This window comes from Phascolarctos cinereus, unplaced genomic scaffold, assembly GCF_003287225.1.
Source record: "Phascolarctos cinereus isolate Bilbo 61053 unplaced genomic scaffold, phaCin_HiC Scaffold_4;HRSCAF=312, whole genome shotgun sequence".
In the NCBI taxonomy this organism is placed as follows: Eukaryota; Metazoa; Chordata; class Mammalia; order Diprotodontia; family Phascolarctidae; genus Phascolarctos; species Phascolarctos cinereus.
This window is the reverse complement of record NW_027555847.1, coordinates 181,578,038-181,602,010: the sequence shown is the minus strand read 5'-3', so window position 1 is coordinate 181,602,010 and position 23,973 is coordinate 181,578,038. Positions and strand designations below refer to the sequence as shown.

The 23,973-nt window shown below is 39.9% G+C and overlaps 1 protein-coding gene across 1 annotated transcript in view; it reads left to right on the top strand.

Moving 5' to 3' along the window:
• Positions 1 to 22,293, top strand: part of APBA1 (amyloid beta precursor protein binding family A member 1) — an 86,781-nt gene extending 64,488 nt beyond the window's left edge. The window contains 4 exon segments of the mRNA XM_021001823.2: positions 9,836 to 9,880; positions 9,882 to 9,956; positions 13,044 to 13,184; positions 17,857 to 22,293. Of these exon segments, the coding sequence (XP_020857482.1) occupies positions 9,836 to 9,880; positions 9,882 to 9,956; positions 13,044 to 13,184; positions 17,857 to 17,928 (333 nt within the window). The 3' untranslated portion in view covers positions 17,929 to 22,293.
• The last annotated feature ends 1,680 nt before the right edge of the window (positions 22,294 to 23,973 follow it).

Below are 23,973 nucleotides of genomic sequence, written 5' to 3'. Positions count from 1 at the left end.
GCTGGAAAATTATTTCCCCCCATCCTTCTGTGGGTTCTGCCACTTCAGCAATTGTTTTATGGCATTATTTAAAGGTGTTTGTCTGGGTTTTGGGGGGAGCTCAGGTGAGTCACAGCCTTTTCTCTGCTATCTTGGCTCCTGGTTGCTCACTTTTTATATAAGATTCCAGGTATGAAAATTCATAGTTTAACTATGAGATGAGTTTTGTTTTCCATACACCAGTGTTTGTTTATTTTTTAATGTGAGAATAGATGTCCTTAAAGCTCTATGTAAATGTGACTTATTAAGGTTTATAAGGTACTTTCTACATACCAATGCTGTGAGTGAGGTAGATAGTACTAGTAGTATATAGGTAGGGCAAGGGGAGTACTGAGAGGCAGTGTGGAGTAGTAGAGAGTCTTCCCTGCCTTGGAGGAAGGAAGACCTTAGTTCAAGTCCCGTCTCTGACACATAGTGCCTGTGTGATTCTGAGCAGGTCCTTAACTTCTCAATTGTTGTTCAGTCATGTCCAGCTCTTCCTAACTTTGTGGACCACACTGTCCATATAAGATACTGGAGCAGTTTGTCACTTCCTTCACCAGTGGATTAAGGCAAACAGAGGTTAAGTGACTTGCCCAGGGTCACACAGCTAGTAAGTATCTGAGGCTGGATTTGAACTCAGGTCTTCCTGACTCCAGGCCCACTGAGCCACCTTGCTGCCTCCTCAGTGCCCACAAGCAACTCTCTAAAGCTCTAAATAACTGAGAAGGAGCTAATCTGCATTGATAGAGGGGGGTTCCTCACCAGGAGTTCCCCACACTGATGAAATCACAGGTCCGGACTGAAAATGGATGAAGAAACTGAGGCCCTGAGAGCGGGAGTCGCTTGTCCATGGTTTCTCAGCTGGTCTATGAGGTCTCTGGCACTTTGGTCACAGCACCACTAACATGTTTGACTCAAGGAGTTTTTGGCTATGATGCCAACGTACCTTCGTCAATCAAAACAGAATACTCTAGGTGTTACCGTGGAGTGCCTTTAATGAGCATTGGCATTTTAAATTACTGTCGAAAATAGTTTAGTCATTTGCTTTTTTCTGATTCCGATCCACCACCCCTTCCCTCTGTATCCTCTCTTATCCATCTCCTATGCAGCCCTTCCAAAGAGTCTTTTTTTCTTTTGGGTGTGGGAGAGGGAGGTCCAGAGCTCAGCTTACCCTTCCCTAAAGGAGCATCCCTTCTCTTCTGTTGCTATAGAGACCATTCCTGAATACTTCTCTCTATCCCCCTTCCCACTGTCTTTTTTATTTTACTGTACCAGTCTATAGTTGTCATGGGTACTACTGACCATTTATTTAGCTGGCATCTTTAATTAAAAAAAAAAAAGACATCAGCCCCCACATCTAAGTTAATGGAGGAAACTTTTATATTGGTTAGGAACAGCAGGCCAAATAAAGTAATTTTTTCTTGGACAGATAATAGCAGTGATGATAATCATAATAATAGCAGCTAGCATTTCAGGTATTACCTCATTTGATCCTCAACAACAACCTTGGGAGGTAGGAGTTATTATTATCTTCATTTTACAGACAAGGAAACTGAGGCACAGAGAAGTTAAGTGATTTGCCCAGGGGTCACATAGATAGTGGTCAAATCTGAGGTCAAATTTGTGCTCAAGTCTACTAGGTGGCTCATTGTATAGAGTGCTGAAGAGGGCTGAAAGACCTGAGTTCAAATGTGGCCTCCGACATATCCCAGCTGTGTAATTCCGGGCACATCCCTTAACCTCTGTTTGCCTCCATTTCCTCAGCTGTAAAGTGAGGATAATAACAGCGCCTACCTCCCAGTGTTGTCAGAAGGATCCAATGAGATATGAGTTATGAAGCTCTTAGCACAGGAACCGGGCACATAGTAAACCCTAAGTAAATGCTATCAGCTATCATTATTATTATTCCCTGCCTCTAGATCCAGTCCTCTTATCCTTTGCCCCCACATAACTGCATAGAAAAACTAGATTTCTTTACCCTGTGCTCTTTCTCACAGTGAATTTAACAAAGACAAAAATTATTCTATCATGCTGTGATTCACACCTGATTTATAGTGTGGTAGAATATGATAGAAATAAAGCCTGTCATTAGAATGAGAATTGTTCCAGAGAAGAAACAGAAGAAGGCACTTTCTTCCCTCTTTTGCAGAAGTAGGGGGCTATTTCACTTCAGGCTTTTTTCTTTTTTTTTTTTTTGATATGTGGGTTAGTTTTGCAGAACTTTAGTGGCTTTAAATTGCACTAAGACTTTTGGGACACCCTATGTAAATGTAAGGTATTCTTATTGAAATGAGGTAGTTGTTCAGTTGTTTCAGTCATTTCTGACCTCATTTGGGGTTTTCCTGGCAAAGATACCAAAGCACTTTGCTATTCCTTTGGTAGCTCATTTTATAGATGAGGAAATTGAGGCAAACAGGGTTAAGTGACTTGCCCAGGGTCACACAGCTAGTAAGTGTCTGAGGCCATATTTGAACTCAGGAAGAGGAGTCTTTCTGACTCCAGGCCCAGAACATAGAAACAAAAAGTAGCTTGGTATCATGGATAGAGAGCTGGCTGCAGAGTCAGGAAGAAATAGGTTTAAATCCCACCACTGACACATACTCTGTACTAACAAAATATCAGGCCCAGTCTCCATCCAATTACTGAAACAGTGGTTAAAAGGCAGTTTTTTTGGTCCTTCCTGAGGAAGAAGTAAGTTCCAAAGAAAAGTGAATTCATTTAGGTCCCCTGGACCAGCTCAGCACATTCCAGGAATGGAACCAGTCCAGAGAGGTCATCCCTATCAAGGAAGATAAAAGGATGCATTGTCATGAATCATGACTAGATGTTCTGATGACTGACATTTATTCAGAGAGACCTCATCACATTGCACCACTAAGAAGTATCATGTCATTTGCCCACACAGAAGTTTTTACAGGGAGCTTTGGGAGAGTCTGGGAGACACTCAGCAGTATCTGCACAAAATTAAGTAAACCAGAGACCATTAACTAAATTCCAGAAATTGGAAGGCCTGAATCTGTTAAGAAAACATAGTAGCCCCAAATAGCGAAGAAACAGACAGGGATGTTGGCAGTGGTGGAATTAAAATTAAACAGAATCAAGGCTCCCACACTGAGAGAACTAACTCAAATTAATTTTTTTTTAAAGCAGTAGAGACACCCATGAATGAAATCTGGGAACAAAGAGCCCTGAAGAGCTCTTGGCAAATAAAAAAAGAAATTGAAAAGCGAGTCCTAGTCCACTAGAACCTGAAAGGGAAGAATTTTGAACACCAGTCCAGTTATCTTGTGCTAGTTTTTGCCTCACTGGGTCCTGGGAATGGCTGAGGGAACCTTATCCATGAATACGGTGGTCATAGGATTATCAATGTAGAACAAGGAGGGATCTTAGAAGTCACCTTATCTAACTGCCTCATTTTACAGAAGAGAAAAATAAGTCCCTGAGAAACTAAATGATTAAGAATCATAGAGCTTATAGAGCTGGAGTTTTTTAATCTCTGGGATACATGAACTTTTATTTAAAATAATTTAATAAATGAATTTTAAAATTGTTTTTGTTCAGTTATTTTTCATTCATGTCCAATTCTCCATGACCCCATTTGGGGTTTTCTTGTCAAAGATATTACAATGGTTTGCCATTTCCTTCTCCATCTCATTTTACAAATGAGGAAACTGAGACAAACATTGTTTGCCAGGGTCGCACAGCTAGCTAGCCTGCCACCAGCAACAAGGTGTCCTGGGCATGTAGGCAGCTAGCTATTGAAGGGCCAGAAAAAAAAAATTCTTCCTACCAAGAAAGTCTCTGTCACTATCATATGGTTCAGTGTCAGAAACAGATTTAAGTTTATCAACGGAAACAATATTAGAGATTTTTTATCATCTGCTTTCCCTCTGGGCTCTTCCAGCTGACTTGCCGTTCAAACTTCCCTATTGTCTGTCCCTATTAGAATGTGATCTCTTTGGGATCAAGGACTGTCTTGATTTTCTGGTTGTATCGCTAGCTAGTGCACTGCACTTGAATATAGCTGAACATTCAGTCATTTCATTCATATCCAATTCTTCGTGAGCCCATTTGGGATTTTCTTGGCAAAGATACAGGCATGGTTTGCCATTTCTTTCTCCATTTCATTTTAAGATAAGGAAACTGAGGCAAACAGGGTTAAGTGACGTGTCCAAGGTCCCATAGCTACTGTTTAGGGTCATATTTGAACTCGAGTCTTCCTTGACTCTTTGCCTGGAACTCTATCCACTTAGCCACTTAGCTGCCCCAATGGTAAATGCTTTCTCATTCGTCACATTCTACCTCATTAGTCACACAGCTAGTAAGTAGCAGAATCCAGGTCTTGGGACTCCGTTTCCTACACTCTCTCCCCAGTATACCAGTCTGCCTCAGTATATGGATTCCGTTAGGTGGATTTGGCTCCATACTAGATTGTTATCACCTTTCTAGGTCCCTGTTTTTTGTGTCTTCCTCAGTTATATTGGGCCAAAGAATGGTGATTGTTAACAGATGTTTTAAAAAATGCAAATGAGTCTATACACGTTGGAGGGCTTCCCCAACCCAGAAAATATTTCACACTGAACCTGACTTGTCAGCTCACACATGAAGCTTTTCCCCATTCCATCTGTGAGCACTACAGATTTGACCTATTTACAAGTTAATCTCTACTCCATTTACCAAAACCCATTCCAGCCCTCTTTTTCTCTCCCTCCACACCTCCTGGTCCCTGGGAAGAAAGATGTAGCCTCTGAAGGACAACATCTCCTCTGTGCCCGGGGCTCTGGTTGGAAATAAGGACATTAATAAAGTAGGGTTTTCCCAAAAGTAATCTGCCTCAGCAGGGTAGGGATTTAGATAATCACAGCCCTAATGGCTTAGTTTAAGGAAGCTCTGTGAAACTCATGCAGAAGGGTTTTATGTGGCAGGCCACTGGGAGAGGGCCCAGATGATGATGTCAACTCCTTCAAGACTAATTGTCTTGTCTGGGTGTCTCTATGGTTGGAGAGAAGGACCCAACGATGGGAAGTTAGGAGTGGCTTCATATCAGCTGAAATTCAAGGGACACAGAGAGTACCAGAGGAAATGAACATCCTCTGAGATGACAGAAATAAGATCATTAGGTGACAGATTTAGAACTGGAACCAATACATGCATACACGTATATATACACACATACATAGATACACATATACATACATACATATATAAAACATCCTTTCAAAGCACAAATAGGATCATCAGATAATAGATTTGGAGCTGGAAACAACATATATGTATTTGTTTTATATATATATTTACATATACACACGATGTATATGTGTGTATGTATATATATATATATATATATATATATATCTCATATACTTAACATTTCACATAACAGAGTTACCATATATGTATATATGTTGGTTCTAGCTATAAATCTATTATCTAATAATCATATTCTGTGTGAAAGAATGTTCAGTTCCCCTGAGATAGATATAATATATGCATATACATCATATATATACATGTATACATACATAGGTGCATTGTATGTATATATGATTTCATTGGTATAGTGAATTCCCAGTGTGGAAACTTCCATTGATGCAAATCAATAGCCTATCTATAATCAGCAGCTTTTATATATTTTATCTTAGAAGCAGTTAGGTAGATTAAATTCTGGGCCTGGAGTCAGGAAGATCTGAGTTCAAGTTTGGCCTCAGACACTAGCTCTGTGACTCTGGGCAAGTCACTTTACTTCTGTTTGCCTCAGTTTCCTCATCTGTAAAGTGGGGATAAAAATAACACTACCTAGCCTACAGTCACCAGGCCTTCAATCTGGTGATGACTTCATTCCCTGAATCTTCTAGTGATGACTTCAAGCCGTGTTATAGAGCAATACAAAGGTGTGCTGATAGAAGTTTACCCCACTGGGCTAATAGGGTTGGGGTGGGGGTTGAGGCTGTGGAAGTATGCACACACGTTTTTAAGTTTAATCTGAATTATTAACACTTTCTTAAAGCTGTACTCTTTGGCTTCATAATGCCTCCTCCCTCCCCCCTCTCTTTCAGCTTCTGCCCCATTTGTATGAGCTCCTTGAAGGCAGGGACTGTCTTTTGCCTTTCTTAGGACTCCCATAGTGCCTGGCACATAGTAGGAGCTTACTAAATGTTTATCAACTATTGTCAGTCAACAAAATAATAAATAAAGCCTTGATTTATGGCAATTAACAATTTCTGAATCATGAATGTGCACACTTAGCGTTTAACAATGGATTTTCACAAGCCCAGGCTCCAACACACTCTTGCAAGTAACTCAGATCTTTTCTCTAAGATGAGTGTCACCTTCAGACTTGCAGATCTCCCTATATCCTGTTAAAGATTGGTTTTAACATCAATTTTTTTATTAATTTATTTTGATTTACCAACAATCACTTCCATAAGCTTTTGAGTTTTAAATTTTTCTCCCCCTCTCTTCCTGCCTCCCTCCCCAAGGTGGCGTGCAGTCTGATAGAGGCTATACATATACATTCCTATTAAACATATTTTCACATTGGGGATGTTGTAAGAAAGAATTAGAGCCAATAGGGTGAACCACAAAAAAGAGAAAACAAAACAAAACCGATGAAAAAAAAGCAAATAGTATGCTTCGATCTGCATTCAAACTCCATAGTTCTTTCTTTGGATGTGGATAGCATTTTTCATCATGAGACCTTTGGAGATGTCTTAAATCCTTGCATTGCTGAGAAGGGCTAAGTCTATCAATGTCTAACATCAATCTTGAGAAAACCAAACTGTTTGCACTTGTATGATCAGAAAAAAACTTTACTTGGGTGTATTATAGATTTCTCCAACTCACTTCTGAAACAGAATGCATTCCATTCCCCACAAAATATTATTGTTGATACTTAAGATATCTTTAGTTCAGAATATTTTCCCTTAAATCTATTACCATGAGTTTGCCTGTAGCATTTAAGGCTGTCAGTTATCTGTCCATTCATACAGCCTTATGAGGTCTTCCTTCATTCTTTCCCCATCAGCTTAGAATTTCACTACCTGGAAGATTTTGGTTTCATGAGTTCAAATCCAACCTCAGACTCTAGCTGTGTGACCTGGAACAGGTCAACCTCTGTCTGCCTCATTTTCTTCACTATAAAATATGGGGATAAAAATAGCACTTTTCTCCCAGAGTTGTTGTGAGGATCAAATGAGATAATGTTTGTATAATGCTTAGTGCAGTAACTAGCATGCTGTAGGTGCTTCATAAACTTTTCCTACATATACCAGAATATTTGTTAAATAAGATTGGTTCTAACATCAGTCATAGATTTAGATCAGATGTCAGATTCCATCTTCATTTTACAGATGAGGAAACTGAATCTCAGAGAAGTGAGTTGACTTTTCTAGTCACATAGCTACTAAATGTCAGAGGCAGTATTTGAATCCCATCTTTTTTTTAACGTCTAATCCAGCCATGCTTCCTCTCTAGGTGATACATCACTCAGAAACCATACTGTGTATATTTGTCTGATCCAAGAAGGACCCAATTATCCCTGCTCTTTATTCTCTGTGGCTAAGCTAACACCATATCCATGACTAACAGTTGTACCCAGTGCCAGTGTTAACACTCAGTTTTGAAATGGCCATTGTTGTGAATTTACTGTTGAAACAATGACCTCCAGCAGTAAAGTTATGGATTTTTTTCTATTTCAGAGATTAAAATTTACTTTCATGTTTTAAAAATATTCCCCTTGGTTTTCTTATGCACTGTCTAGTAATAGTAAATCCAGCTTTGGGGCTTTCCTAAAAGGGATAAATAACTGTGTGGTGATGGATAGATTCTTTGATAAAATGTTTCTTCCAGCTACACTGGGAAGGAAGGGGTAGGAAGAAGGGAACTCAAGCTAGAACAAGAATGGAGAGATTGTTTTAACTAGACACTGAAAGGGAACCGTTAATCCTTTTGGGTTTTTTAGGGTTTTTTGTTTTCTTAGAGAAGGATTTAATAAGGTAGGGAAGAGGAAAGGATTGGGCAGGAATACTGTGGACAATTGCAACCCATGGGTTGGGGCAGCTAGGTGGCTCAGTGAATAGAGCACTGGCCCTGGATTCAGGAATATCAGGGTTCATATTTTCCTCAGGCACGTAACACTCACTAGCTGTGTGACCCTAGCCAAGTCACTTAACCCCATTGCCTAGCCAAAAAAAAAAAAAGAAACCCATGGGTCATCTCCAGATTTCAGTTCACCCATTCATCTCAACAACATCCTGCCTCACCATGAAACCTGTTACTGTCTGCAAGGTGTAGAATTAGCTAAGTTGTTTCATTTCCCATCCTTGTTTGTCCCTATCCCTTCTTATAAGCAATAAAATGCCAAAAGAGCACCCAGCTGTTGGGAGAAGTGGAAGTCAGGGCTTCTGAATTATCTACAGATGGTGACCAGGAGTTGGCTGCGCCAATCTGACGCACCTGCTTTGCAAAAGAGGAAAATGTGGAGTTTGGATTTTCACCCAAAAAAGGCATTTCCCTGCTCTTTTCCCTCTCCTCCCCATCCTGTCCCCCGCCCCAACTTCAAGGAGCCTAGAACTGTTCTTAGCCAATACTTTGTCTTTCTAGCAGAAGAGTTCATGTGATAGTTGTCTCCAGAACTACAAGAGGTTTTAATGGTCTCCTAGAAAACAGGCCATTTTTCCAAATAAGTTACCCACAACTTCGCGTGTATAATTGATATTATATACTTGCCTTTGAGTGGGTGGAGTACCAGCAGGAGGAAGGGAGAGAATTGGGAACTCAAAATTTAAAAAATATATATTTAAAAATGTTTTACATATAATTGTAACTTACATGTAGTATTTAACATAATAAATGTACTTTTTAATTTAAAAAAACTTTTAAAAAAAGATATTACCCAGAAGGCATAGGTCCCTCAGCAGCCAAAATGGCTGCATGTAAAGCATTCGGGGGGTTTTCGGAGTTTAAGCACTAATAGTGTTTGATGTCGAATCAGGTACCAGTTTGCAGGACTAGAAGCTGACTGGCTTGTGCATGCTAAAGACTTTGGGATCACAGTCAATATAGCAGTAGGTAGGTGGCATTTTAGATAGAGTCAGAGTCAGGAAGGTCTAACTTCAAATACTAGCCACTAGCTGGTCATATGACCCTGGGCAAGGCACTTTAAAAAGTCCCTTAAAATCTCTCAACATCTATCTCTGCATTTATAAAATGGGGATAATGATAGCACCTATCTCACAGGGTTATTTTGAGTCTCAAGATACTGTAAAAATTGCTATTTAAATACTAGCTATTATTATTAGTGAAAAATCAACTGCTCAATTCACAAGCATTTACTAAACACCTACCATGTAGCAGGCACAGTGCTGGGTGATGGGGATATCACTGTGCCACCTACTTGCCCGAGACTGTCCCTATTCTTAAGGAGTTTGTATTCTATCAAGGGAGACATCGTATGCGTATAAGTATATGCAGAATAAATAGTGGGTAGTTAAGAAGCTTCCCTTTTCCTCTCTCCCAGTATGGACTTTGGAAGGGGATAATGTAGAAGGTAGTGCTTTAGCGCAGTCTTAAAGGAAGAGGGGATTCATCCAGTTGGTGGTGAAGAGGGAGGACATTCCAAGCATTCAGAGGCACCGAGATGGGAGATAGGATGCTGTGTATGAGAAACAGGTCAATTTGGCAGGATCTTAGAGAAAGGGAGAGGAAGCATTATTAAAAAAAAAAAAAGATGTCTTTTGGGATTTGATTTTTCCTTTGTTATTGACTCCCCTTCTGTTTGGCTCCTGATCTCACCATGTCCGTGGGTTCCTTTCAGGGTTTAAAGAATCAGTCTCGAGTGAAGCTGAACATTGTGAGGTGCCCCCCCAGTCACCACTGTGTTGATCAGAAGACCAGACCTCCGATACCAGCTGGGTTTCAGTGTCCAGAATGGAATCGTAAGTACCAACAACCGAATACGTGACAGAAACCCCAACAGAAATGTAATATCATAGTTTGTTGGGTTTTTTAAGTCTGTTGTGTCTCCAAAGAAATAGGGAAAATTGGTGCACTTAGATTCACTCATCTTTCCTTCCTCTGTAGAATTCATGTTGCTTGAGAAAAGCTGGAGCTGATTCAGGCTGACTGCTTTTACTTAAAAATAGAAAAGGTACCCCAGTGGTCAGATAAGCATTCTCTCCAGACCAGGCTAAGAGAGGCTAGAAGGAAGCAGTGCATTGTATACTCGCCAGCTATGTCTTTGAATTCTTCCATTCTTCCATCTGCACTTCTTTGTGTGAGTGTGCCTTTGGCCTTGGTCCTAAGTGCCCTTTTCTTACCTCCTAGGGATCTTATCTACTTCAGTGGGTTCAAGTATCACCTCTATGCAGATGACTCCCAAAGCTATACAGGGTTTAATTGAATAGCTTTTAATTAAATAAAGCTATTAAGCTTTACTAGCTTAAGTTAAGACAATGCTTAGACTTTGGGGATCCCCTGCGGATCCAGCCCTCACCTCTTTCTGTTGTGAGCTCCAGTCCCACCTACAATATGAATTCCCTGTGTTTGCCCAAACTTCTTTCATCTCCTCTCTTTGTTTTCCGTGGCTAAGCTATGGGCTCATCCATGATGAAAAGTTACAACCAATCCTTTGAAACTCAAATTTGTAATAGCCTTTGCTATAGAGAACCCTGTCAAAAGCATTGTGAAAGCCAAGTTTAATTAAGTTACATTCACTAGACCTCAGGAGGTAGCCATGGTATGGTAGATAGAGCAAGCCTTAATTAAAGCCAAGAAGATCTGGGTTCAAGTCTTACCTCTGACATACACTAGCTTATGTGGTCATTTAACTTCCTAGCGCTCTAGGCCACTCTCTAAGATTATATAAGTTGTGGAGGTGCCAACTTGTATTGGTAAAGGTAGTTAGTTTCCTTCCTTGGGAGTTTCCTTTTTTCAGTGAAATCACAGATCTAGTCTCTATCTCTGGTTCTCACTTTATCTACATACTTATTTACTTTCCTCAAAATATCCTGGTGTATTAGACAGGTTTTGTTTCCCCTCAGAAGATTTTTTTGGGGTTTTCTCCAGAAATAGGGTTGCTCTAGATATTAATTCTAGTGACAGGCCATCCTGCTCTATTCCTACATGATCTTCACTCATTAGCAAAACCTGTCAGCGTAGTATTGCTACCCTAGAGGAATGCTATTTGATTTTGAAAGAAGCAAATAAATCAGCAAAAAAATACCATCACATAGCACGAGTCATTTTTTAATCCATACATTATTTCCCTTTTTCTCTTCATTGTTTTTTCTAGGACATTAAAAAATACTCACATTTCTTTCTAGTATCAGAAAATGTTTAAGCTAAGTTGGATCAGTCAAGGAGATCAGGGAGAATCCCAGGGCATCTACCTGCCCTGAGGACTGTTTTTACCAAGAATCAATGCAAACAGGAAAATGTTCTCCATCTCTCTAAGAAACATTAAGTATTTTTAGATGATCTCATTAAATGCTTATGCATTGTTTCAAATAAAGAACCATATTCTGAAATGAAGAGGCAGGCAAGGGAAGATCAAGTGTTCCTTTCCTTTTAAAAATGACCTTGACTTTGTAAGTGGTTGTATTATACTTTTAAATTCCAAGCTATTACATAGACTCATGAACAATAATACGGATATTACACCATTGTACCAATGCAGATCCCTACCTAATGTAGATTTCTAGCTTTCTCTTCCAAACTGTCGACCTAGATGGAGCAGTCCTTCAAACTCCACAGATCCAAGACCCACACTAGTTCTCTTCCTCCTCCTGATTTCACTATGTCCATCAGTAGTACCAAATTGTACCGAGTCACCTTTATTCTAAACCATCCAGTTATATTTTTTATACTTGAATCTTCATTTCTTACCTTTCCTTCAGCTACCAAGGCCATCAGTTCTTTCTTTAAAATCTCTTATGTCCATCACTCAATCAATGAACAAGCATTTATTTAATGCCCACTTCATTGGGCAAGATGCCCAATCTTGCTAAGCAAGATGAAGCATGGTGTAGGTAAAGAGGCAGAGTCAGAAATACCTGGAGTTGGCTCATCTCTGACACCTACTAACTAGTTTTGGAGTGGAGAGAGGGGGGTTTTCCCCCTTCTTTGTATTCCCAGGGCTTAGCACAATGCCTAGCACACAGTAGGTGCTTAATAAATGCTTGTTGAATGACTGATATGACCCTGGGCATATCATTTAACATCCATTGTCCCAGGCGTTAGCTGATCTTCATTAATAGAGTCAGTTCTTCACTCCTGTGCTCCTTGGATGAAGGAGAGCCCTTCACACCCAAGACCAACAGAATTACAGTTGCAGTAAAAAAAAGAAAATAAATGTGGCAATCTCTGTACCAGGTGTCAGAAATATAAAGAGAAAAATGAGTCCCTCTCCTTAAGGTGCTTATCAATGACATGTTCTTCCTATTGCCATTACTACTAGCCTAATAGCAATCCTCATTACCACCCACCCATTACAATATCCTTTTATTAAGTCTGTTTTCCTCCACTCTGATTTGTCCCCTAATCCAAAGATTCTTAATGTGTGTGTGTATGTGTGTCTGTCTGTCTGTCTGTCTGTCATGTACCCCTTTGGCAGTACTGATGTCACAAGGCATTCAGCAAATCCTAACCAGGATATTGGGGATCTCAGGATTTGTGACTTTTAGGAAAACATTCTATTATAGAGAATTAAGAGTTGAAAGAATGGGCAATTAAGTGGCCAGAAGAAATAACTCTTTATACCAAGACCTGACTGAACTGTGATCTTCAGAATAAACATATAGTGTAAACTTAGATTTGTGTTAGATTCTGTGATTCAGAGTGTCATATGGGAGACTTAGCTAACCTCTGCCATGTTTTTAGTGGAAGGAAGATTATTGGGAGGGCTTTAAAGCCCTTTTTCTTCCTTGCAAACTCCAACTACTTCCTCAGAGATCAGCATTGGTACTATGGTGACTATGTGTATTGACTATGGTCAACAGGGATTAATTTGGTCTTTTTCTCACTAGATTTGCAGCCTCATGCGAGGAGGGATAGCAGAGCGGGGCGGAGTTCGAGTAGGACATCGAATCATTGAAATCAATGGACAGAGTGTTGTAGCCACACCGCACGAGAAGATTGTTCACGTTCTCTCTAATGCTGTTGGGGAGGTAGGAGCTGAAATCTGTAGGGTTAGAAGAGGGGTCTGTAGAGGTCATCTAATACCCACCCAGCTACTGGGCAGAACTGTAAATAAACCATCCCAGCCAGAGGATTGTCTGATAGGGTAGGGCTCTGTATGCTTCTATATGCTTAATTTTCCATCCTCATGTTAAATAACCCTAGATAATCAGGAAAGTTTTTCCTCACATCTAAGTTACCTCTCTATTTCTAGAATTTAAACCCATTTCCTTTGATTCTTCTAAGGTACTTATATGACACAGAGTGCTGGTATTGGAGTCAGGAGGACCTGAGTTCAAATTCTACTTTAAATAAGGGCTAGCTGTATAACCCTGGGCAAGTCACTTAACTTCTGAGCCCTCAGTTACCTCATCTGTAGAATGGAGATAATAATCACACCTGTCTCACAGGGTTGTTGTGAGGATCAAATGAAATAATCAATGTGCTTTGAGAGAGAATAACTGGCAGCTTGGAGCTTCTCCATTCAGTAAAATTAAGTCATCTTTTGGCCTTCTTTTCACCCAGACTTTTTTTAGCTCCTCCCTTCCTAACTTGTTTTCCATCTCTTTAGTTATTTTTCTGCTTCTTTGTGGCTTTTTCAGTTCTCCCTGTGGCCCAGCATTTGGGCCTCCACATTAAACTTAATAGTTTTAATTATTTTGTTAAGATTAAAACAATGGAAAATAACCTTGTTTCATATATGTGTGTGTGTGTGTGTGTGTATCATACATACATAAAAATATGTATTTATTGGTGTGTGTGTGTGTATGTGTATATATATACATATATACACATATATAGAGATGCACATGCATATATGTTATATACATAATGTAAATGCACTGTGTATTGGGTGGGTCAGTTTATCAATTTGACCAATGGGGAAGTCCCATTTGCCACCTTAGCCCCTGTTTGATTGTGTAGGGCAGGGGTGGGGAACCTGTAGCCTCAAAGTTGCATGTGACCTTCTAGGTCCTTGGGTGCAGCATTTTCACTGAGTCCAAGTTTTACAGAACAAATCCTTTTATTGAGGGAGTTTGTTCTGTGAAGTTTGGATTCAGTCAAAGGGCCTCACTTTGAGGACCTTAGAGGGACACATATGGCCTCGAGGCTACAGGTTCCCCACCCCTGGTCTAGTGCCTTCTATCCATCAGCTTATTTGTGATCACCCTAATAAGGATATCCTACAAGGACAGAATGAATTGGGTCAACAAACAAGTAAACTGAAATTCTGAAAGGACTAGTTGACTATTTCCAGAGCCTCCACAGGGAACTAAAACCTCGGGTAATAGGTTCAGACAGCTATTGATGTCAAGTAGGATACTTGGCCTTGCATCATGACCCATCTAGTGCTGACTTCATGGCCAAGGGCAGGCGATGGGGAGTCTGGGATAACAATATAAGAATTCTTCAGCTGAAGGAGTGTGAAGAAAGGAGAGAGAATGTTAAGCCTAGGTGTGAGACCACTGGGCTCACTGCACCACTGTATCCTTCAAACATGAGCAGGTATGCATCTTTTCAGTATCTTTAACTTCCCAATGCCACATGGGTGGTGTGATTATTGTTTTATATAAGCCCATCCTTATATATCTCTTTGAGTAGCTAATAAATGTTTTTAGATTCAAAAGTAAGTCCACAAGTTACTTTTGCTTTAAGAAACCAAAATCAGTTAGCTAAGGGAGGCACACGTGTCTCTTGCTCCCCAGAGCCTTTTAAAAATGAACATTTTATTAATGCCTAATGCCTTTTGTTTTTATATCATAGCAGTTCCAGATATTACCTTCTCTTCAGTTCCCTCTGACCCATAGTGAGTTTTCGCTTGTATCAAAGAAAAAACTTAAATAAGACCAAATGATATCACAACCACATTTGCAGCCACAAAGCTCCCCAAAGCCTTTTGCTTTTGTTCATGAACACTGCTGTATTATTGATTCATGTTCTTATTCATGTCTTCTGGGACAAAGGAGAGAATCTGGAACAACAATCACATGGTATTTTTTATCTTTTCCTTTGTATTTTTAACTTTATCTCTATTTAAAACCCTGGAGAGAAATAAGGTGAAGTATTCAAACTCAGCTCTTCTATCGACATGTTTCTCCCACTAGACCTTCTTTTGAATTAAATGGTCATTTTATTTCATATTTGTAACGCCAGCATATGAAGAGGCAGCGTGGTTTAGTGTTTGGAGACAGTGGACTTCAGTGGGAATCCTAGCTGTCTTTGAATACTACCTGTGTGAACTGGGGCAAGTCTTAATCTTTTAAACTTCATCTCTCTAGACCTCAGTCTTCTCATCTGTAAAATGAGGACATTAGATTAGATGACCTTTATAGATGCCAATCCCTCTAGCTCTAGAGTTATGACTCTCCTCTTTTTGACTGGCTAATTATTAGTAGTATGGGCAGCTAGGTGGCACAGTGGATAGAGTGCCCCACCTGAAGTTAGGAAGACTTATCTTCCTGAGTTCAAATCCCGCCTCACACACTTACTAGCTGGGCAAGTCACTTACTTCTGTTTGCCTCAGTTTCTTCTCTATAAAATGAGGTGGAGAAGGAAATGGCAAACCACTCCAGTATCTCTGCCAAGAAAATCTCAAATAGGGTCATGAAGAATCAGACATGTCTGAAAAAATTATCAGTAACAGTAATAGTAGTGGTAGTGGTAGTAGTAGTAGTAGTAGTGGTAGCAGTAGTTGTGGTAGCAGTAGTAGTGGTAGCATAGTAGCCACAGAAAGCATAGCATAGAATGGGAGGCTCTAGTGGCATCAGTAGCTTGTAAGAGGGACTTAGAGTCAGCAGAGACTCTCATTGGAATCCTTAATCTGATACAAGTCACACTTGCTCTGTGACTGTGAACAAATAATTGAAACTTCCTGAGTTTTCTCATCTGTTAGGTGGTGATCATATCTGTAGTCCTTACATAATATCAAATGACATAATGAATGAAAAGTACTTTGTAAATCTTATAAATAAAATTAGCTGGCACTTATATACCATTTAAGGCAAATATTATCTCATTTTATCCTCACTACAATCATGGGAGGTAGGTGCTGTCGTTACAGATGAGGAAATTGAGGCTGAGCAAGGTTTAAGTGACTTGACCAGGATTACACAGCTGGTAGGTGTCTGAGGCTGGATTTGAACTCAGGTTTTTCTGTCTCCAGACCCAGTGCTCTGCCTGTAAAAAGTGGGTAATAATATCCTGAGTCCTACGTCATAGTGTTGTAATAAGTACCAAAGGAGGTTTTTTTTTTTGTTTTTAGAGCAGAACTGTGATTTCATTGTTATAGGGAGCTCCCTCTCTGAAAAGATCTAGCAGTAAGCATTTATTAAGCACCAACTATTTGCCAGATACAAAGAATGAAACAATCCTTGTACTTATAAGTACAAGTACAAATCATATAAACTTTTTTTGACATTTAAAAAAATGAAAGTTCATTTTTACCAATTTTAACAATCAAGAAAAAGAAAGTCTGGCTGTAACACTTAATGATATAGGCATCACATTTATATAGAAAAAGACACAATGATAAAAAAAAAAAGTATCATCACTGAAAATATTGTACAACTTCAGCTATTTCTTATCAGATTCGTTTTATGTAATTGAGTGTATTTGAATTCATGAATAATTTGAATTAATAAATAATAATTAATAAGTTAATAATAAATAAAATAGACCAGGAGACATGGCTAACAATTTAAATGGACCTGATATCAGAATTTCCTTTAAACTTTTCTCAAATTCATTTTCATGCTTTTCTATTTTTTTCTATATTTCTGTATTTTTCTATTATGGATTAATAGGTGGGAAATTAATCATGTGGGGACCCTCTTGCATTCAAATGACAAACATTTTTTTTTAAGTACTTATGATATATTTCACTTTTCTAGAATCTAAGTACAGAGTCTCCAAGTCTGTGTGTTTGAAAATATAAAAGTGTTAGTAAATACAAAAAATACAAAATAGTTGAACACAAAGTAAACATGGGGGCAGCTAGGTGGTACAGTAGATAGAGTAGCAGGCCTAGAGTCAGGAAGATTCATCTTCCAGAGTTCAAATCTGGCCTTAGATACTTACTAGCAGTGTGACCCTGATCAAGTCACCTAACCCTGTTTGCCTTAGTTTCCTCATCTATAAAATGAGCTGGGAAGAAAATGGCAAAACACTCCAGTAACCCCAAATGGGGTCCCAGAGAGTCAGACATGGCTGAAATGACTAACCAACAACAAGGCATTAAACTGGCAATTGAGGGGATTTGATACCTGCTTTGTAACTTATATAGCCTTAGAGAGTAGTCTAGGGTCTTCCAGTTTAGTTGATTTGCCTAGGGTTCCACAGTCAGTAAATGTCAAAGGTAGGACTTGAACCCAGCTTTTCTTGACTCTACTAGGCTGCTCTACTCCTTATCAAAGATGATGTTGTTTTTGTATAGCAAACGATGATGTTTTTCATGTAACATATATAAATACCGAATTTCATTTTCGTGTTTTACCCATTAGGAATTCCCTGTGTTAACTTGGCCAGGATCCCCTCACCTCCTCTGCTCTTCCAGAAAGGGAATTCCTAATTGGTTCTGTTTTATATGCAAATTGCTTTATAGTTGTAAAGTGTTGTGGTTCTACTGCTCCGCTGACTGGCTGTGTCTCTTTTCTCCCCACCTAGATTCACATGAAAACAATGCCAGCCGCCATGTACAGATTATTGACGGCCCAAGAGCAGCCTGTTTACATCTGAGACCCATGCTCCTCACCTTCCTAACATGCATGAGGGCGCCTCCTCACTAGTGGCTGTGTTTCTAGTGATGCATATTTGTGACCATGGAATCATTTCGTTTGCACTCTCTCTCACACACAACGTTTTGTCACACACCAGAAGAAAAGTATCCATGAGGACCCCTTTTTTCCTCCCTTGCTCCATCTTTCCCCCAAGTTCCCGTCCCTGAATATAAGTGATGTTTTAATGTGTGTAGTTCCTTGCAGAAGGGAGAGCTGCCCAGATCTTCCCAGCAAACTTACCTGCAAATGAATCTTGTGGAGAGTGTATGTTTGGCACTTTCAGCATGCCTGGCATCCTGGAAGGGGTGGAGAACAGAAGGGAGAACTAGCTTTCCTGTGGAGTCCAGACCTTTATCAAATGGGGGTGATGGTGGGAGCTGAAAAATCCAGCGGCTTAAAGTTCTTTGGTGCTCATGTTCTCTCCTTTCTGTACCTATGTTGGGACAAGATAGGGTATGGGGAACTAAACAAGACATCTAAAGATTTTGATTGACCAAAGTAGATCGAGGGCTTAACTCTCTTCACTACTTCCTCACAGAGTTCCTGAGCAGGTTTCAAACATATTCCATGTTTGGTCTTTAATTTGCAATATGTTTATTTACTCTAAATATAGATATTAAAAGGCCACTGGCATTTAAATAAAGAAGGAGGGGCAGGAACAGTGACGTTTTGAAAGCGGTTATAATGGCCTTGCAGATAGTTCAAGATGAGTCAGGCCCGCTAAGTTTACATAGACTCTTCCCGTGTCACTAGCCAATGAATCCCAAAAGGGGTCATATATGGCCTTTCTATTACACTCCATTTCATCCATCTCATTCCACCAGGGTTGTAAGCTTTAACTCTAGGTCCCCATCTTTCAAGGGCCCACACCACTCCTAGAACGTCTTTATCATGTAACTCCCATCCCTTCCTGGTCCCGACAGGGGCTGCATGGGTTGAAATTCCAACTTCATTCTGTCCTTTGGGCATGTTGCCTCATTTTAACTGAGGTCCTTCCTAATTTTCACACTCCCAAATAACTTTTCCCTAGCATTTTGACAGAGCTCTCCCAGATTTGGTGAACTGAAGCTGCTCCCTTAGCTAGCTTGAAGACAGGGATCCAGAAACTTATTCTTTGGTTACCAAGGAGACCATCCATCTCTTCCTTTCGTAAGTTTTAAGTTCCTCTGGTCCATAGGCTGAAGCAAGCTTCTCTTCTCCTTGGGCCCAACAAGACATGAATAGTCCCTGCACCACAGAAGTGATCATGGTGGGGACCCTATGGCCCTGGCTGACAAGTTCTAAACTTCATCTCCCAGCCTTGTGGATCTGAGAGAGAGTCGACCTGGTGTTGAATGTTCCTCATGTTATTCAGGTGCCTCATATTTATGGACTCTTAGTTCAGCAAAGGCGTCTCAGTAATACTGTTATTCTGAGCCAGTTTTTACATATTCTTGGTCCAAAGAATATTTTTGATTTCATGTGGGGTGTACTTTTAATTCTTTTTTTTTTTGGTTTTTGTTTTTCGGGGGGTTTTTGTCTTACTTTGTGACCTCAGTGGAATCAGGGGGAAAAAAACTAATATATTTTTAATATTAATATAAAACCCCTTTGTCCTCTGCTTTTAAGATATTTATTCATTATGTCTGCTGACATAGGAATTCAATAAGCAAACTGTGGGTAGTGGTTATTTATTACCATGGAGAGAGAAGGGAAGGAAATAAAAATAATAAACATAAGAACCAAAAAACAGGCCCACATCTCCACCAGGAGTAGAAGTTACTTCATAAGGTCTAATCTACTTTTCTTTGGGGCTCTAACAATTCAGTTTCTTTCTAAAAACAGGGGAGTCCCAGATCTTGAAATTATCAAAAGCTAAGTCTTCAATTTTTGATCACACACTTGGTGGGGAAATGAAGCCAGACAGATCAAGATAATACCCTTGGGGAAGAGATGTGCCCTTCCTCAATATTAATGCTTAAGTAAGCAGTAGGAGTCCTGAAGTCATCTTCTACAATTTATACCAAAGGCCAGCCTTCGGCTAAATTATGAAGTATCAAAAGTTGGTCTTCATAGGCATACCATTCCTTCTCTTGCTAACATAGCTCTCCTGTGAGGAAAGCATTTCATGCTAAGGTATTAAGCTCAGGCATCAGTGTGCAATAGTATCTAAGCTTGGAGTAGGGAAAGAACAAGGGGTAAGTCACAATCCCCCAGACAGCTCTCTAAGGCAATGTCTAGAGGAGAGTTGCTCATTTATATCAGCAAAGAGTTTTCCATGATGGAAGTTTCTTCCTCTGATGAAATCACAGGCCTGAACCTCCTCACTATTCCTCCAAAAAGGGGTTAGGGATTTGATATGTTAGCTTTGGGTAGTAATTGGAGTTTAAATGAGAAAGACACTTTAAAATGAATGAATGGATAATGGTAGGATTCAAAGGTGGTGGTTTTTTGTGGGGGAAAGACCTTTCCTGAGCTTCACTCCAAGTACACCATGGTAGGTAGTCCCCTCTTTGTGTGAGGGCTGTCCTAGCTATGCTGGTAAAATCGTCCTTATTTGTTGCTACTTGAGAGAACTCTGGCTTTGGCTTTTGATGGTGCTTAAGGATTCTCCTGCTCCCTCACACATCTCTTCCCCCCAGCTCTATATCTCATCACCCCAACTCCTAGAACAATGCCTTACCCAGGATTGGCACTCAGTGAATGTTTCAAGGGAGGAAAGGGAGATTCCAAGGAAGGAGTGAAAAAGAATGTATTTTCTGCTTTTACCACTGATAAAATCCTGGACAAGTTTAAGAAAAGAAATAGAAATGGCAAACTTAGAAAATGAGTAGACCTGGTATGTATTTTAACACAAGATTAAAATTGACTTAATGACTCACCATTCACATTAAGTAAAAGTAGTCCCTTGCTGCAGGATTTTGAACACTAAATGCTGGCACTGATGATCACAGGTGAAGCAGAACATTTTCTGGCCACCACTGGGCAGAAGCTATTATGATTCAGGAGTAGGAGTTTTCTTAATGTTAGCAAGTTTATAAAGATCACGTTTTTAAAAAATAATGTTTTTCTTAACATCCCTATATATAGTAATATATGTAAATATGATAAATACCATGTATAATTGAGAAGACTATGTACAGAGCAGCCTTTCCATAAGTTGCCTGAGTGAAAAGCTACTCCACACGGGGTTAAAGCACGCTGGTGACTGATGTCAGGTATCGACCCCCATTTTTATTTACCTCTTTTTCATTCTGTGGAGATGACAAGAGTCCAGCTCTATTTCTTCAATGTGAGGGGCAGGAAGCCACCCAGGGGCCTCTGGGAGTTTGGGACAGTGAAGACCACCCTCCATCTAAACTACCCAGGGGCCAGAGCTCACTTCTCCAATAATAGTTGCCACTGCCCACCAGGGTAGACTTAGCAGGAAGAAACTGGATGCACAGAAGGGCAGGCTGCCATTTAATAGAAATGAGAAACAACAACACACAGAAGGTAAGTCACATTTTCCATAAGCACAGGTCCCCCAACAGCCCCAGAATAAACTGCTACCTCCCCTTTCTTCCTTCTCCCATTCTATACACTCACACACACGCACACACCCAATACATGTATACATGCACATTTCCCACAATCTGTCTGATTAAAAAAAAACACCTATTTGTCCCTTCACCAGGGGTTTTGACCCAGTTGCATTAACTGTTGTCAGTGTTTACATATAAGGGACCACCTCAACTCTGCCTCTGTTTCCTTCACAGGTTTGGGGGAAAAAAATCCATTCATTGGTTTGAATTGCATCCATTGTCAAATCTTTGATTTGGGTTTCCTTGAGTGCAGGACTCTTTAATTTATGCTTCCCTGAATCTCGGCAGTGTCTGAAGATGATGGTGTGGGTGTGAGGTTTCTTGTACATATTTAGCACAGCACCTAGACTATAAAGTTGTAGTCTTGTTCTGTAAAGAGGGTGAGATAGAACTTGCTGTAAAGCGTGGGGAGAAGTACAGTATTGTATTTGTAACCATCGTTTCTTTGTATACACTAAACTTAATGATCTCTATATATAAAATATAAATATATATATAAATAAATATATATATAAATATATATATATATATATATATAAAAGATGTGTGTGAGCCTGGAATGTTGATGATACTGCACATTTATTGAATGTAATTCCTCTGACATTTTTGGTCACAGGTCTCTGGACCCCTCCCTGTACACACAGCAGCAGTGGCTTGATTTTTTTGGGTTGTGTGATGTATTTACTGTGCTACTTTCCCTTATTTAAATGAGCGCTGATGTCTGTAAGATTTGCAATGACAATAAAAAAAAAACACCTTAACATATGTTGGTCATGGTTGAATATTTGACACTTTTGGTGGGTAGACCTGGCATAGCAAGAGCAAAAGTTTCTCAATAGCTATTATAAAAAGGAAGAACTTTCTGCCTTGAATTCAATTCAGTTCAAGCATTTAGGAAGTGTCTGCAAGCATATGAAGTAAAAAAGGGAAACTGTCCCTGTGGCTTACATTTTACTGGAGGAAACTGTGTACACAAATAAGTAAATGCATATTGAACATGGAGTATTGGTGACCCAAAATAACAACTTTTCTTCGACCCATCTCCTAGCCCCTTTCCACTTATAGTTAAAGACCCATGATTTGGTGACACAGCTAGAATGCATCCTTAACCAGGTGGCAAGAACATGATTAGAAGGAGGGAGCTCACTTGGGAATCCCCTCTCCCCAGACACACACACACACAAACACAGACAATCCCAGTGTATGGCATCCTAGACTTCAAATGGAAGGAGGCTTGAAGGAAAACAATTACATGGAATTTAATATTCCCATCCCACATCACCAAAAGGTGATAGAGGGAGAATATGCACCCTTTCTCCTAATAGGGACTTTTTTTAAAGAGGGTAAATCCCAAGAGATCATAGATCATTGTAACTCTTATGACAGAAGCTGTCAGTTAAATTCAGCCTCAGACACTAGCTGGATCTCTGGGCAAGTCACTTAACTTCTGTTTGCTTTAGTTTCCTCAGGTATAAAATGGGAATCAGAATAGCACCTACCTTTCAGGGTAGTAGTGAGGATCAAAGGAGATCATTGTGAAGCACTTAGCATAATGCCTAACAGAGTAAATACCATATAGACATTAGCTATTATTTTAATTAGCTATTTATTATATTACACAAAGGACTTAGAGATGTTAGGGGATTTCACACTTCTCTGACTAATTGTTCCCACCTGCATTTCCTGTCCTATGCTCTAGCAGGGGCCAAGTTTTGTTGGGGGTTTTTTTTGTTTGTTTTTTGACCACCAAGTTCCTTTGCAAGCACAGAGTTCACAAGGCTCAAAGAATGAACGGGTTAATGGTGGGGAGGTTGGGGAGCTGGTCGCTTTTGGTTTTTAAAGTCAATGAATATAAATAGAGCCCACAATAAAGCTGGTGGAGACTTCTGACACCTGCCTATGAGAAACTGTCTCCAGAGGACTAGATGAGAGTGATTTTACATTTCTACCTCCTACCCTCAGAGGTGCCTCCCAAACACAATAAACACATTCCATAGGTCTGGAGGAACAGAGTCCCTCAATTCCACCACCTCTGAGTTAACCCTTTGGCTCTAAATTCACCAGGTGGATTCATTCAAATTTACAGTCAATTCTGCTATAACACCTGTTTCAAAAACTCAAAATTAGGGAACATTTTGAGCACAATGGGAATTTCAAAATCTTGAGAAACTTAAGAGAATTCAAAACATCTGAATTCAAAACTCACAAGCAGTAACCCTTCAGAAGGCAACTTCAGGAGCAAACTACCAGTCTTTGTCAAGGTAAAGTGCCTTATTTATTGTTTATCTCCTGGTGCAGTGAAAGCTGTAGATGGAGGGCCATTCCCTCCCCACCCCATCTTCTGCTGTGGCCTCTGCCCAAGGTCCCAAGGACCTTAGTTGTACAGGGCAGCCCCGGGCAGGGCAAGGCTCCAGGCTCAGCCACTAATCATTGCAGTGTTT